This window comes from Pan troglodytes, chromosome 3 (genome assembly GCF_028858775.2).
Source record: "Pan troglodytes isolate AG18354 chromosome 3, NHGRI_mPanTro3-v2.0_pri, whole genome shotgun sequence".
NCBI lineage: Eukaryota > Metazoa > Chordata > Mammalia > Primates > Hominidae > Pan > Pan troglodytes.
Genome location: NC_072401.2, coordinates 139,671,708 through 139,688,994, shown reverse-complemented (window position 1 = coordinate 139,688,994; position 17,287 = coordinate 139,671,708). Strand labels below are relative to the sequence as shown.

Here is a 17,287-nt window from a genome sequence, read left to right as displayed (position 1 = left end):
CAATATTGTGTTCCATGCCAGTTTTGTATTTGGTCAATAGATATGATGGCTAATCTTTTTAAATAGTAAAAATCACCTTACTAGTAAAATATTAAGTCTATTATACATGAACAAGACTTTAAAAGAGAAAACCCCAATTATTTTAGAGACTACTTGAATTGGAAATTAGCTATATATTGAATTATATCTCATGTGTAATCATGGAGTTACCTTTATGTAGTGGGTTTTTAAGTTGTACTTATACATTTTGTAGTGTTAGCAGCTGTCACTCCCAGTGTTATAATGTCAGCTGCCTGTTGTTGGTCATGAAAAGAATTTTCTTTCAAGATTGATTATTAGTAGTGTTTTCTAACTAGATTTCTTTATGGTCTCCAAATTAAGAAGTTGTTCATCTTTTATCAATGTGCACAAATATTCATTGATTAAAAAAAGAAACAAAAAGAAGAACATATACAAAATTGCATGAGTGATATGAAGCCATATATGACTCTAATTCCCCAAAAGATGCCAGGTACCAAATCCTTAAATATGGGAAAGGATAACTTAATTCTAGGTGCCATTTGAATCACTGTCTTAAGAATCAATATGATCACATTTAACCGAGTTTTAGCTACTCATAAAGAGAAAGCTACACAGGAATAACTGAACTGCATAATCGTGGAAGAATTTTTAGTTTGTATGGCTAAGGTGTTTCAATGGGACAATGCCTGGGGTATTGCCTGTAATTTACTTATTGCCTGTAATTCATTTATTTATTTTTAATTAAAATTTAAAAAATAGATTTAGGGGGTACAGTGCAGTTGTGTTACGTGGATATATTGCGTAGTGGTGGAGTCTGGGCTTTTAGTGTAACCATCACCCAAATAGTGTACATCGTAGATATTAAGTAATTTTCATCCCTTATCCTCCTCCTACCCTGTCATCTCTCTGAGTCTCCGATGTCTATTATTTCACACTCTACGTCTATGTGTATACATTATTTAGCTCCCACTTATAAGTGAGAACCTATGGTATTTGACTTTCTTTTTCTTTAATTCCACTTAAAAATAGTGACTTCCAGTTCCATCCATGTTACTGGCAGCAAAGACATTATTTTATTCAATTTATTAAGAACACAATAAAAAATGGTAACTATACTTTTGGAAAAACATCATTTGACGTTCCAGGAGACTAGAGACCTATTCATTGCTGTATTTCCAGCCCCTCACTTAGCTCCTAGCATGTTGTTGGTGCTCAGTAAGTATTTGTTGACTTGATTTTCTGAGAAGTCTAAGAATTTTTTCTCCAGCAGAAAAGTCTATAGTCTGTTTACTTGTTAAACTTGGAGGATTAGATATCTTCAGTATATTTCCAGGCAGTGGGAAAATGATAAAAATGAAATAGAGTTTGCTTCATATTATGTTCAGATCTAGCAGTCTAAGTTTTTGAGGGTTTGAACCATTTGAGCATAGTGGTTACAGTTTAGCCTTTGGCGGGAAACAACCTGGAATTGAAACTTGGTGTTACAATTCTTAGTTTTGTGATCTTGTGCTAATTTTTAAACCTATTTAAGCCCCAGTTTTATTTATTAGGAAAATGCCTATGAAAAGATAATCTATTAATATCTTGAATGGCTGAAGGAAGATGAAATTAAGCCAAATTTTTTGTTTGGGTCACATTCTTTTTCATTATTTTTTCTTTTTTTTTTTTTAGCTTTCATTTTGAGTTCAGGGGTACATGTGCAGTTTGTTACATAGGTAAACTCGTGTCATGGGGGTTTGGTGTACAGATTGTCTCATCACCCAGGTACTAAACCTGGTACCCAAGCTATTTTTTTCTGATTCTCTCCCTCCTTCCAAACACCCTCAAGCAGGCCCAGTGTCTGTTGTTCCCCTTTGTGTTAATGAGTTGTCATCATTTAGCTCCCACTTATACGTGAAAACATGCAGTATTTGGTTTTCTGTTCCTGTGTTAGTTTGCTAAGGATAATGGCCTCTAGCTCCATCCATGTTCCCGCAAAAGACATGATCACAGTCAGATTTTTAAGACCTTTAACAGAGTGCCTTGCCTATAGAAAGTTCTTGATAAGTCCACTGTTCCACTAAGGGACTGAACTAACAGCCATAGTTATATTCACCATTTTCTTATCCCTTGAATGACTGAGGCAGAATCATATCACAATTATTATATTTAAAAAAGAGAAGAGCAGGGGTGGCATTTTTGAGAGCTCTGTAAATTAACAATAATAGTTATTAATTAAAAGCCGTAACCAGAAGACTAAGTAGATTGCATGTAAACATTTATAAATCCACAAATTTTACTCACTTTGGAGTTAAAGTTATATGAATACTAATGCTATATTTATGTTTTTATAAGTCTAGATAACTCTCTTCTTGTTTATCCCAATTCAATTAAACATTTTAAAGGGAAAATTCGTATCTCTGAGAATTAAATGAAAACTGCTCAAACTAAACTTTAAAACAGTTCTAGGAAAGGATAACCATGTTGGGGTTTACAAAACCTCTGTAGTAGACATTGGTGACGGAATAGTTAACAAGGAGCCTGAGGAAATCTTAGATGAACCCAGACATTTCCTTCTATTTTTGCCATAAGTTATTACATTCATTTTTAAATTTTGATGTTCCTTTTGCAAGCTTGAAATTCGGAGAAAGAAATGTGTTCCCATAATCAGCAACAGTTAAAAAGCAAACTGGATATCCTTATGACTCAGTGGTAGGTAATGTAAATCAGTGCCCTAATTGGGAAAGTCAAACTGTCTGTAAGAAAAATTTAGCTTTAATGGTGCAACAGCGGGTGGAGATGGAGATAGAGAAGGAGAAATTTATCTAGGGGCAAATCTCTCACATCCTGCTTTCTTCAAAGTGAGTCTAGGTGATTTTCTACCTGTTAGGGGTGGAAGGTTACCAAGATGTAGAAAATAGAGTTGAATTGCATGAATTGCTTCCCTGTGATCCCTGGGGAAGGAAACAGTTTGTGGTCATTTGAAATCTCTAGTTAAGCATAGAAAAAGGGCAAACCTGAAGGGTCTTGCTACATCATAGAAAAAAAGAATTTCAAATTTTGTGAAATGTTAGCCAACCATTGGAGAGATGATAATGGGATAAGGGTGGGGGGTTAAGTAAATACTAATTCACCCCCATTTTTTTAAGTACTGTATTTCATTTCTGTCAAATTTAATGAAGATAAAAAAGTTTTTGCTTATACAAATTTCATCCATTCCAGTAAACATGTCAGGTGCGTGGAAGTTAAGATGGAAAATCTTATAGATTCACATTTGGCTGCTCTCTTATAGCCCAATATTTAATTACTTTCGTTTGTTCTTTTTTTGTTTTTCGAGACGGAGTCTTGCTCTGTCGCCCAGGCTGGAGTGCAGTGGCGTGATCTTGGCTCACTGCAAGCTCTGCCTCCTGGTTTCACGCCATTCTCCTGCCTCAGCCTCCAGAGTAGCTGGGACTACAGGCACCCACCATCACGCCCTGCTAATTTTTTTGTATTTTTAGTAGAGACGGAGTTTCACCATGTTAGCCAGGATGGTCTCGATCTCCTGACCTCGTGATCCGCCCGCCTCGGCCTCGCAAAGTGCTGGGATTACAGGCATGAGCCATCACACCTGACCTGTAATTACTTCCTTCATCTTCTGTAGAAGTTCATGAATTTTCACTGCTTTTATAGATTCAATAAGCATTGAAGTATGCTCAATATTTAAAATATTTATCTGTTCTGTATTCCTGAAATTGGACCCTATATAATTATGCACTTGAATGTCAGAATATTATAATAAAAATATTCTCCTTAAGATACGAGATCTAGTCCCAGATCCATCCCTAACACCATCAATTGTTGGATGTCAATTTCCTTGCTAGTTTATTTTATCTATATAAAATAAAGATGAGTTAAGAACCCCATCCTAATTCTCAAACTTTTGAAAGTAATTGGGAGGAACAAGCAAAATAACATTTGTGATTGTATTATGAAGAAAATTAGCCAGTTCTGCAAAAGTATTACTTTATATTCTTTTTGAAATCTATATTTTCCTGGCACCATTAAATTACATAAAAGAAAATCTAGGACTATTTCTGTGTTAACACTTCAAATACAGCATATGAAGTGGCTCTGTTTAAATCTTTGAAATCTGGCTATACCTACTTCTTTTCTACCATAAGTAACTTACCAACACAACCAATTCTTAGGTAAATAAACATAGTATTAAAATATACAAGTACTGCAGAACAACTGTCACATACTTTAGGAGGATGACATGCAAAATGTGGAAACAAAGGGTCCTGTAGCTAACATAAATGTGAACTTTTGCAGAGAGAAAGAGCCATCACGAGTTTAAAAGAACTAGGTACACCAAGGGGATCATGTATGTCTTTTAAACTACTTCCTCATTGTTGCCTGGGAACTAATGGTAAAACTGTGGGCTCCAGAGTTAGATTACCTGGGCTCCAGACCCATCTTCACTGTTACTACCTATGCAAACATACGCAAGTTAAACAATATCTCGAGTCTCAGCTGCTCATCTGAAAAATAAAGCCAATAAAATGACTATGTCATAGAGATATGAGGATTAAATAACATTATTCATGTAAAGTCTTTGTACAATGTCTGCCATAAAGTAAGTTTATATTTATGTATCACTTAACATTTTTATTCCCAATAATGAGATCCTAGATACAAACTGTCACTCTGCTTTTTAAAGGGTTTGTTGCTACCTGTCTTCTCTAAAATTAATGCATCCAGGAGATGAATTCTAATAAAAAGATAAAAGGAATCCAGGCAGTCATTACAAAACAGCAGTGAAACAACCCACTTTATCTCAACATGTAACATACATACACAATATCCATATATTTTATCAGTTAAGCACAAAGCACTCAGAATTCAGAAGCCAAGAAGAACCTGACCCTGGGAGAAAACCCAATATATCTAGACTCTGTAATCTCACTCTTCAAAACCCAAAGACAGACTTGAATTACATAGTGCAGAAAGAAATACTTGCCAGTCCTTAAATCACAGCTTCAGTCCTTAACATTCCCCTACACATCCTCTTCAAATATAGCTTCCTTCAAATATGTATTTCTTATCTCCAGGATTTATAGATATCACTTCCATTGCCACATTTCAGTTCTTAGGAAACTGCATCATAAATAAGTAAATAAAAACTATATGTCCCTGTATTTTTATTTTGGTAAAATTTAAGGGGAGCATACAAAAAATGCCCAAACTGATATAATTATTTCCTCATGTGTGAAATTAGCAAATTGTTATTCAAAGGAAGTAAAACTAGGACCAGAGAGCTGACCCAGATTTCTTTCATTATTGCAATGTGGGTAGGTAGTATTTTTTAAAAGTATATATTATTTGTTTCAGAAACTTAGAAAGCTCTTGCATTTAGTGAATCCCAAGTCCCTTTTCAATATTGTTGGAGAAGTAACATACGTAGACATAAATTTCACTGTAAAGACACATGATGAAACAGCAGTGATAGCCACCGGAGAAGCTTCACTGTACCTCTCACTGGCTGCCTTGTTACTTGTTAAACTGTGCCTTCAGGGTAATTCAGGTGCATCTCAGCTGGAATTTGGTGTACCAAATAATGAGTACAATGTCTGGATGCTCAGATAAAGCAGGGTTTTGAGAACCCTTTGAAAAAAATTCATCTTTTTTTTTCTTAAAAAGTTTTATTGAGGTGTAATTGACATACAATAAACCACACATGCTTTAAATGTACAGTTTGATAAAGTGTGATGTATGTATTCACTTGTGAAACTATCACCACAATCAAGTACCCAGCAATGGGATTGCTGGATCATATGATAGATTTATTTTTAGTTTTTTGAGGCACTTCCATACTGTTTTCTATAGTGGCCATACTAATTTACATTCCCACCAGCAGTGTACTAGCATCTTAATGAGAATTTTTGTTAAGCTAGCTGAGGGGAAAGCAGGGTGAGATGATCAATTCATAATATCTGTTTAATTTTGTCTTCCATTTGCCTAAGAAAACTTTACAAAGTATTTTTTAAAATCCCAAATACCCGGTTTTTTTAATATTTCAATAGGCATTAGGTACTTATACTGTTTATGAAAGTAACAAAACCTCTTTCTTATTTTCAAACATATAGTTAGTTGTTCCAAAAATAAGAATGCCTCTCTCTCTCTCCTTCCTTCCTCCCTGCCTGCCTCTTTTCGTTTTTATCCTTCTCCTTTCCTCTCCTTTCTTTTTCTCTCTTTCTCTCTATATAACAGTTCTTTTCTACTGTGGAAAGAACTTTCATAAATACAGAGTGCTTTGGGTTTTAGGAGCCCTATTTGAAAGAAAACACTGCCCTTTTGTTGCTGGTGGCCACATGAGACAATTTTTTCACTTTTACACCAATGTTGAACCTCCTTAATTAAAACAATAGTCATTATTGTGTAATGACTCATCACACAGTCATTTGCATAGAAAAGGAAAGGAATCACTGGATGATGGAGCAGGGAGCAGAGTTACACTAACTTATTTTCCATATATAAGTGCCTTATATTGGGGAGAGATAAATAATTTTATTTTTGTGATTCCTCTGATAAAATAATGCACTTTGTCATTGACAACAGACCTGTCTATCCCTTCATGTTTTCAGCTTCCAACACAGATGAAATAACCCCCCTTAGATGCCCCTGTAGCTTATTCAGGGGTTTGGCCTTTTTGATCATTCTCATAATTACTCCTTTGAAATATTTCTTCGTTAGTAACCCTGTATTTCACTGTGTATGAGATCTTCTGATCCCTTATTTTTCCCATCTTGGAGTTTTTTCCAAAAACAAAATGTATTTTATTGCTTCATTTACTTTTGAAAATTTTTTCATCTTTATTGAGGTATATACAACAAATAAAATTGTAATTTTAGGGTGTACAATGTAATGATTTTATTTATAAATATATATATATATATAGTGAAATGATTGTCTCAATCAAGTGAGTTAACACCTCTGTCACGTCATTTAGTTACCCCTCTTTTTTTTGTTTTGTTCTGTGGTGAGAACATTTAAGTATATTTCAAGTATACAATTCAGTATTTGAAACTATAGTCACCAAAATGCTATATGTTCATCATAAAATTTATTAAACTATTCCTAAAAATAAATTTAAAAAATTGAAAATTATTTAGTGTTCTATCACTTATAAACACCTGCTGTTGATGTTTTGGTAAATATGTTTCCAGATCTATTTCTCCTTCCTTCCTTCCTTCCTTCCTTCCATCCTTCCTTCCTTCCACCCTTCCTTCCTTCCTTCCTTCCTTCCATCCTTCCTTCCTTCCTTCCATCCTTCCTTCCTTCCACCCTTCCTTCCTTCCACCCTTCCTTCCTTCCTTCCTTCCTTCCATCCTTCCTTCCTTCCATCCTTCCTTCCTTCCATCCTTCCTTCCTTCCACCCTTCCTTCCTTCCACCCTTCCTTCCTTCCTTCCTTCCTTCCATCCATCCTTCCTTCCTTCCTTCCTTCCTTCCATCCTTCCTTCCTTCCTTCCATCCTTCCTTCCTTCCATCCTTCCTTCCTTTCATCCTTCCTTCCTTCTTTTCTTTCTTCCTTCCTTCCTTCCTTCTTTCCATCCATTCCTCTAACTTGCTGTATTGATCAGTAATATATCATGAATATCCTTTCTTGTAATAAATATTTAACTGCCTCATAATTTTAAGTGGCTGCATATAAACTATTAAAATGATATACCTTAATTAGCCTTCCTTTAGGAGGTTTAGGCTATTTCCATTTTTTTGCCTTTAAAGATTATGTGTTGCTAACATTTGCATTGATTGTTAAATTCTGAAGTGAGCTAGTAACTATATCAGGCAGTGAAAACTGTGAGGCAGACTCATTACTATATATAAGGAAAACTTCCAATTGCAATTTGAATAATAAGAATTCTGTAGGAGTTTTGTTTCATTCTTTGAGAAATATCTTTACATTTTAAATATTTGTTTAGGGAGAATATACCTTTATAAATATAAAGGTTATAGTTAATAACTGTAAATGTCAGGAATAAAGTAGTGTTTTGGGTTGTTCTAAGCATAAGGTTGTGGAAAGAGTATAAAGTTGAAAACCACTGTCTAGAATAACCTCAGTCATCCCAGCAGAGTAGGGGAGAAAGGTCTTAGAGCATCACCATTTCCCTTGTGCCTTAGATTTTCTAACTGAGGATCCAGTTCATTCATTCAACAAAAATGTATTAAGTTACCTGGGCCAGGCATGGAGCTGGATACCAGCGATACAGTGATGAATAACCCTTGCTCTATCCTTGAGGTTTTCATGGTCCACAAGGTGTCGAAGGTGGATAGTTATTGCTGCTTGGGAAATTGTAGACAGCATCAGTAAGAATGAAAAATTCTTCTGGCTTTGAACCCAATGTGCATTCTAGCCTGGTTAGTCTTTTGCACTCATCACTTAGAATATTGTGCTCAAGCCCTGAAACATATCTTGAAAAACTATACTTGTACGGTAGGTTGAAAGTCGCCCCTTGACATGCTAATTAGAAAGAAGACAACCAAAAGAAAAGTGCTGCCTGAGGCTAGTCCTGAGAGTGAAAAATAAGATCTGAGCCAACTTCTACACTTCTTGCTCCTTCTTGAGTGTGATCCACATTGGCAGGCATACCATCATAGAGACAGGAAAGAGTTGTCACATCAAGCTAGACAGTCAAATTCAGCCATCTGATTGGATGCTGGGTTTGGTTAGAAGACATTTTTATGTGATTGTTAGAGTACTACAATATATGTCCACTCTTACATACAAAGAACAAGAGAAGAATTCTTATTGTCCAGAGGCTTTATCCATGTTTCTCAAACTTTAATGTGCATAAAAACCAGCTGGAGAACCTGTTGAAATGTAGATTTGTATTCATTAGGCCTGGGGCAGGGCCTGAGATTCTGCATTTCTAAAACACTTCTAAGTAATGTCAACACTGCTGCCTCATAGATTGCCCTTTGAGTAACAAGGACCTAAAATGTCTTTGTGCCAGTGAGAATTCACCTTTTGTAACTTCCTCTATTTGTTTGCAGCTGTAGTGATGGTCCTAAATAGCATGAGTGTCAGCTGGAGCGCCCGGATCCAGATTTTCTTAACCTTTTGCAAGCTCACAGCAATTCTGATAATTATAGTCCCTGGAGTTATGCAGCTAATTAAAGGTATGGACTGAAAAGTAAATGCTTTTTAAAATACGTATCTGCTTTTGGTCTTTTTTAACACTAACTTTTGCTTGTACTAACAGAATCCTTAATTAGTCTCTTCTTGTGGAACTTAAACTCTATATTGTCATCTAATTGATTTGAAAGGCTGCTACATTGTGAGTGAGTTGGTTTTTACAGCTGAATGGCAGAAAGAGGATTAAGACTGGGCCAAGCAACAAAATAAGGCATCAGTGAATTTTCTAGGTTTAATGGTTTGGAGTGAAAACTCAAAGTGGAAAAAAAAAACCCTGCCATTTAGTTTTAATTAAAGATAAATATGTCTTTTTTTTACTTTAAAATTGTCCAATAATAGTAATAAAAATTAAAGAGAAAAAGGTATCTGGAAAATGATAAAAGATGATCAATAATTCTTTGACTTTCTGGTTATTATTCCTTTTAAATTGAGAGTGGTATCCTCAACAGAGGAGTCAATATGGGAACAGCATTCCTAAACACCAAAATTATATCATAATAAAATAGTTGTAAAAACTTAATTTTTATTGTTACATTATTTTTAATATAAAAGTTACATTTCTGCGATTACTTGCTTTATAGAGTTTAACATTTAATTTAAAAAAAGAAATTGAGAGGTGACATTTAGAGTTTTTGTTTTAGGAAAGAAGGCACATGCAGTTGCTTGGATTCAGTGGAAATTGTTGGAGGACAGAGATTCACATGTGGTATTTAATTAGCGACAGGAATATAGCAGGAAATAAGAAAGTGAGAAGAAATTGTAAAGGAATGACATAACTTGGGCATGTTAAGTATTTAATGTTTACATTGATATTGTCTGTTCCAAGAAAGGGAATCTAGAGAAATTTAATGACGTTGCAGAAGAATTACACAAGGCAAAAGGAAATGCCAACGTTTGGTAAAATCATCACTGTTGGTAGAAGCATTAAATAATGACAAACACTGAAAGATCAGCCACTCTGGAGCTGGGAAAGGGAGCTGCTGTTGCCCATTTAATAAGCCTAGTGGGAGATTTTAGAGCCCTGCTGGCGGAAATGCGTTTATGAAATCCAGCAACCGCAGCCAATGCAGAATAAACACAATGAAGATTTTGACCGTTAGAGCTTGCACTGAAGAGAAGACAGGAGCTTGCTCTTCTAATACACCTTGGCCTCCACAGAGCTAGCCTGCTCATTTCTATCTTATTCGTTAGGAATGTAGGCACAATAATCTGTTTTGTTAGTGCTTTATTTTTCTGAGCTCACTCTTCAGTCTTCTGTAAGGAGTTTCTTCAGTATTTGAAAAGTGCAGAATCTCTGGGTCGTTGGCTGTTCCTTAATACTACTTTAGATTCCAAAAGATTATATGCTATCCCTTGAAACTAAGATTTATTTTCTTCTTCTTTTTGGTGTAATGTAAGATACTATAGATAGCATTATAGACTTTATTCAATTTTTACCAGGTATTTATATATGTATATGAGGAAGGGTTTTGTTGCTCAAATGTTGCTCTATTGCAAATTCCTTGAGAGCAGAGGTCATGATACATCTTGAGGTTTTTTTAGTGGCTACAATACAGAGATACTTTAATCAATAATCATGATATCAATGCTTAACGTGACAGGCTTATTCAGAGATCTCACACAACAGAGAAATTCCCTGAGAATATTACCACATTTAATGTAAATTTAACATTTTAGAGACCATTATTAGCAGGTATATTTGCTCGATTGCTATAAAATTGTGATTTTCTTCATCTCTAACATGATCACACATTTTTCACATTAATCTGAAACTCTAGTAGGAGACTTTGTTAATACAGATTGTGCTTTTATTTCTATTCTAATCATATCCTGAAAGTAGTTGTATGTTATGTATTCACTTATGAGAGTTTGTTGAACTTTCCTTTGAATATTGACTCTAATCTTCATGAGACCTCTGTTATATAGCCAAAATATTCCTGAATTCTAGAAACAAAATGCCTCTCTTTTGTAATATTCTCAAAATGGCACTTTTGAAGATCTGTGCTTGTGACCCAGTCTTTATAGAATTTGGTTTTTCTTATGGATTATTTGGTGCTGCACTCTAAGAAATATTGTGCCTTTATGCCAAAGAGACCACAGATTATGATAAAAGAATATTCAACAGATGCTTTTATCTGAATTCCACTATTTATATTTTTCTCCTGGAAGGACACAATGATGTTTTAGTAAAATGTGCATTTCTGAATTTATCGTGTCATTTAAAAAGTGAGCTATGTTTGGGAATCATTTGAGGAAAAAATTGTTTAGTATATAATTCAACATTCTCCATTTTTGGTCTTCATACTCACACATATTATATTTATATATAAGTTATGCCTGGGCAATGAATGCAGGAAAAACTGAGATTTGACTTGGAAGAGAGAGTGTCTCATACACATCATCCACCCCCTGTCCCCCTTCTGTTTATTTACATGAAGTTTTATTTTAAAACAAAGTCTCACTTCCCATTTGGGTAATCTCATTTGCTATTTTCTTTGGGTAATAGAAACATTTTTTCTGCTTAAGCTTGAATATTGACTGACTAAAGTAAATCTGAATTTCTAACTTTTAAAACTATTCAAAAGATATAAAAGAAAAAGCTCCAATGTGATTCATAAAATAGAGAAAAAGGTGATGAATAAGTGTTCAGTTCACATGCTGCTGCAAAATTTGTTGAAACCTATTTATTTTAGAGTTCATTATAATATCTTTTCAATATTTCTAGGAAAAAAAACATGTCATTCTCTAGGACAGGGTCACAGAGTGAGTGGACTTTCTCTGTAAAGGACAAGAGAGTAAATATTTTCAATTTTTCAAGCTGTATGGTCTCAACTCTGCTATTATAGGTTGAAATCAGCCACAGGCAATACTTCATGAATGGGTAATACTTCATGAATGAGCATTTTTAACTTATAGGTAAAGAAAACTTTATCTATAAGAAAGGCTTGCAGCCAGACGCAGTGGCTGACACCTGTAATCCTAACACTTTGGGAGGCCGAGGCGGGCGGATCACAAGATCAGGAGTTCGAGACCAGCCTGGCCAACATGGTGAAACCCCATCTCTACTAAAAATATGAAAATTAGTTGGGCATGATGGCGCACTCCTGTAATCCCAGCTACTCAGGAGGCTGAGGCTGGAGAATCGCTTGAACCCAGGAGGTGGAGGTTGCAGTGAGCCAAGATTGTGCCACTGCACTCCAGCCTGGGCCACAAAGTGAGACTCCATCTTGAAAAAAAAAAAAAAAAGAAAGGCTTGCAGTTTGGGTTGGCACACATGGTCCTCAGGATTTTCCAACTTCTCTTCTAGGAGGTAGGCATCTAATGAACAACATGGGATAAACAGAAAGCAGAAAGGTAAATTGTGTAGGAAAGGAGTCCTGGGATTTATTTCCATCTCCTCATTAAGGGTAGAACCTTGGATACCTCTCCGCATTTTCTTGCCAAGCAAAACATTATCTTTTTAAGAATTCTATCTTTTAAGAATTCTATCATATTCATAAAGATTATAATTTACAGAAAACCCTTTAGTCTTCTTTTATGGTCACAATAGAGGCATACTCAAACAGAGGATTATTTTTCAATGCCATTTTCATCTTTGTTATAAATTTATTAAAAGAGAAATATGAAATAGTGTTAATGATCAATATACTTTTGGGACCCCTTCTATAGAATGGGTACAGTATTGATAAAGATGGTAATCAACAGAGAGTAAGAAATCTAGACTTAAAACAGTGTGGTTCTCCGCACCCCCATGTTTCTGGTTAAGAGTGAATAAGAACCAATTCTTTGAAAAATCCTAAAATCAGTCTATTCTAATTACAGGTCAAACACAGAACTTTAAAGACGCCTTTTCAGGAAGAGATTCAAGTATTACGCGGTTGCCACTGGCTTTTTATTATGGAATGTATGCATATGCTGGCTGGTAAGTTGATAGCTCCGGATCTGGTGGTTTGTGTAGTTCATTAATCCCATTATGCACTCAGATTAAGTGCCAAGCAAGGTGCCAGACAAATGTGAATAGCCATAATCCAGTGTGATAGGCTTTACTTGAAATGAGAAATAAGGTATCCCCTCCACCAGGCCAATTACTTTGCACATGACAACTAAACATAACAGGTTTCCAGTCAAGGTGACTGCTAGATTTAGCCTGATGTCATAAAAAACAAACAAATGCTGGGTCTTAAGATCCAATAAAAATTACTTATAAGTATGTACCAGTAAGGACATAATAGTGACATAAGGTACTAAAGAATAATACTTCGCTTGTCAAAAGGCCTTCCAGCTAAAGCTCCAAGGGTGTTTACAAATAGTGATTAATTGATTTTTTTTTTCCAGCTTCTCGTGAGAGAAGTAACTCAGATGTAGAAATAAGTATGACATTCCCAGAAGGTAAATGGTAATCTAAAGGCAGAGAAAGAGAAACCAAGATAATGCAGTCAACTCTTCTAGACAGTCTGTTACATTTAAAAGGACCTTACATGTTCCTTAAAATGTCCCCAACATCTGAAAATTTAAAAAAGTAAAGATGATTAAAATCATGATGCCACAGATATATTTCCTTTGATGTATGTCCACCTGTGATACCTACCTTTCTAGTTAAGGCATTAAAACTTTGTATTTGTACCTTGTTTGTTCAGATACTTGAAAAACAGTAATCATATAATCATGGATAAGAGTGAGACTTTCTCTTCAGTAAATTTTATTGACCTTGTAAGATTTAGTTGAGATGATGGTTGCAAGAAAGCCTACAAGGTATTATTTAATTATCAAAATCATTGTAGTAAGATTAAATTTCATTGTTTTGGGATAAATCATGGCAATATTTATTTTTTAATTATCTATAAATCTCATTGTTATACAGCTTTAGCTGTGAGAATGATCTATGAGCCTGGAAGTAATATTTGGAAACCGCACTAGCTAAAAAATTATATGAATGCATTTCCAACACAAATATAATTCCTTTTGTTTCTTTAGTTTTTAAGATCTTACCTTCTAGCCGATGCATGGAATATGGATATATTTCAAAATGAATGGAGCGTTTACCCTATTAATCTCATTGAATTATGAAAATATGGTATTAGAGGATAATTAGGGGGTATGGGAACTTAAAATCTTAACATGGCCTTTGAGGCAAAATATGCTTGAAGATTGTTAGAAGATTATAGCTCTAAGGAAATCAGTGTAAAATATTTGTATATTCCCAGAATATTTTTATAACCATTATATGTAAGCATTAGTTTTGAATCACTCAGTATTTTTGAAGTCTTTTTGCTTTTGTCTGAAGCACAATGTGGTGCTAGACATCAAAAGAACTGAGCGTGATCACAGGGTTAAAGCAGAATCAACTGTTCTATGGCTATTCAGCCTGGATCAGAGCTCTGTGCCCTGGGGCTGAAGCCAAGCTACTGGGAGGGTCACTGGGAGACACCAGAGCAAAGCGGGGAGGTAGAGAAAGCTTTCAGCTATAGCCAAGTGTTGGGAGCCGGGCAATATGCAATCACGAGTGTGGAATGTGAAGATAGTCACAAGGGAGGTTTGATTAATTCTGTTGAATGAAATTTCTTTTGCCTGAGAGTACGATAGATCTGTTCCCATGCCATCTTAAAATATTCTTTTACCCTCCTCACTTTTCTAATACCCAGAACTAAAAATTCAGGTCACTTGCTTTATGTAGAGCAAAATTTCTCCGCTTATGTAGGCTTTTGAGGGCTGATGAATTTCTCCATGGATGAAGACCCTTTTCATTTTGAATTATTGTATTAATATTTAACTTTATTGATGCTGACCCCAAAATGTTTCTCTGATTACAAAGTAAAAGGGGTTTACATGAATCTTTTTTAATACTTTTACCCATATAATCCTCATGTCTACTCCCTATTTGAAAGACCAAAAACCATTGATTTCTTTATATCCTTGAGGGTTCAATCACAGTATTGGAAAATAAGTCCAGGATTTAAAATGGAATGTTATCTGATACAAGTGGCTTATGTAGGGGACAGATAAGTAACCGTGTTTCTATAACAGGTTGTTGTGCTACCTGAATGCTGCTTTGTGAAGACTCAGAAATAATCTGGCTGTTAATCTATGGTCATCAGTCTTAGAAAAAGGAAGCTGTGTTTAGAAAAAATATAGTCTGTTGGTGTGGGGTTCTAGAGGAAAAGTTATTATCTGGATGTAAATGAAACAAGATGGAGGCTAAAAGAATTCCAAAGAGAGGGGCATTTATTCACGTGCCAAATGTGATCTCGCCTTTCTGACCTTTCTCTCGCTTTCAAGATATAATTACAAGACTGGGTTGTAGAATTATCAGTGGGGAAGTGTAAATGATTCTCCACTCCCTGTGCTGCTGCTATGACAATGTTTGATGCCCCCGTAATAAAAGGGCATTGAAAATGAGTAAGTCAGAAGCAAAACAGCTATTGTCATCAGAGCTTACCGCCCAGCCTGTTAGCCTGTAAGTAAAAGCTGCAAGACCATTGTTGTCCTGGAGACCTTGCTCTGCTAGCAAGGAAAAAGATACCACCAAGCCCAGGGTGGGGATATGAATAGAGGAGGTTTTTGTCTCTGAGGAATGCTGAAACTTTCTAGAATGATAAAGCTACTTCACAGAAACTTGAGTAGGGGAAAAGAAATCATTAACCCAGTCAGATCACACAGTTGGGTCAGAACAATGTTAATAACATTGCCAAGAGAAATACATCTGCCAGTCCCCCTTGTGGCCCTGGGGAACTCAGTCCCATATCCTGATCCAAAGCTAAACATTGCTCGGTAGGGTTTTCTTTTTTTTTCAGTTGTGTGATAGAAAATCGTTTTTAGTGTTTTTTTCTCTTCCTTTTAAATCCTATCCTCAATGGATTTAGTCTTTCTAAAGCACTTGCTGGGATTATTTTGTACTATTGTGTCAAATCTAATCTAAAGAATAAGCTTCTTTTAAAAATAATTCACATAGTTGGGTATTGGAATGCATTGCTAGCATTGCAGTACCTTTTATGCACAATCATGGAAAAGCTGGAACAATAGATCTTATGAGCATTCGCTAGAGTCCTTGAAGTGTTGTAAACCAAAGAGAATATCATGGACTCATTCCTGGAGACTAGAAAGTAAAGGTGGATTTCCCACAGGATGTGTGAATGTTTGGACTAAAACAAGCTTTCTCCTTCCTACTCACCATCCTGCTCCAAGCCCTTTCCTTTTCTCTACTCCCTGGAGCTGTGGCAAATATTTGAAATTGTGTTCTATTTTTCATAAATATTTTCTTTCTTGCTTTAACACTGTGGGAAAAGACTACTTTCTAAAACAACTGTTAGGAAGGAACTGGCTATTTTTGACATGAGAAGCCTAAAAATATTTCTTGGGGTGTGTGATTTTTCATTGGTGGTGGTGTTTGTTTTTTAGTGTGCATGTGTTTTTTTTTCTTTTTTCTTTCCCTACTTCCCATTGCCTCAGGCTTATAGCAAACACATCAAACCCCTCTTGGAGTGCATATTCCAGATATAAGTACCGATTGTTGCTTGCTTTCATGGTGTAACTACAATCTCTATTTATAGAAACTTATTTTCTAGTCATTAGAAAAATCTTTGGTTGCTGACTTTTTAGATCACCGTTACTGCTACTGTTCTGTCAGCTCCTCAATTATTTCTACTTAAAACAGTCCTTAAAATTGTAGACACTTTAACCTTGAACATCAACTGACTACTTGTGAATTTAGATGGTTTTATAAAGATGGAGCAAGACAGGTTTCTTCATCTTTGTTTTAGCTGGTGAGATACTTAAAGTATATTAAGAACTGACGGACTTATATTCCAGCCACTTGATTTTAGATTTTAGAGAATTTGTACCTATGAATCTGTGCTCCTGCATACCTATGTAAAAGGTTACTTTTAATAATAATAAGATAACGGAAGATTATATTGAATATATGATTTTTTTTATTTCACAAAAATTTTCTAAGCATAGAAAAGGAAAAGGTAGAAAAGTCTTTGCCTTCATGTGTTTGGCTCTTTCTATAGTAATCCCTCTGTCACACTTGTACTGCAGTGTACGGGTGCTCATTTTCTTGTGCCTAACCCCTCTGCCACACTTTTGTGCTCGTATGCTATTCTCAGTCT

The 17,287-nt window shown here is 35.4% G+C and overlaps 1 protein-coding gene across 8 annotated transcripts in view; it reads left to right on the top strand.

The window, feature by feature from the left end:
* SLC7A11 (solute carrier family 7 member 11) overlaps positions 1–17,287 on the top strand; it is a 143,541-nt gene that overhangs the window by 78,024 nt on the left and 48,230 nt on the right. For all 8 annotated transcript variants that reach the window (XM_001136486.7, XM_063809007.1, XM_063809006.1 and 5 more), the window contains 2 exons: positions 9,038–9,163; positions 13,002–13,101. In XM_001136486.7, the coding sequence (XP_001136486.1) occupies positions 9,038–9,163; positions 13,002–13,101 (226 nt within the window). The remainder of the gene's footprint in view (positions 1–9,037; positions 9,164–13,001; positions 13,102–17,287) is intronic.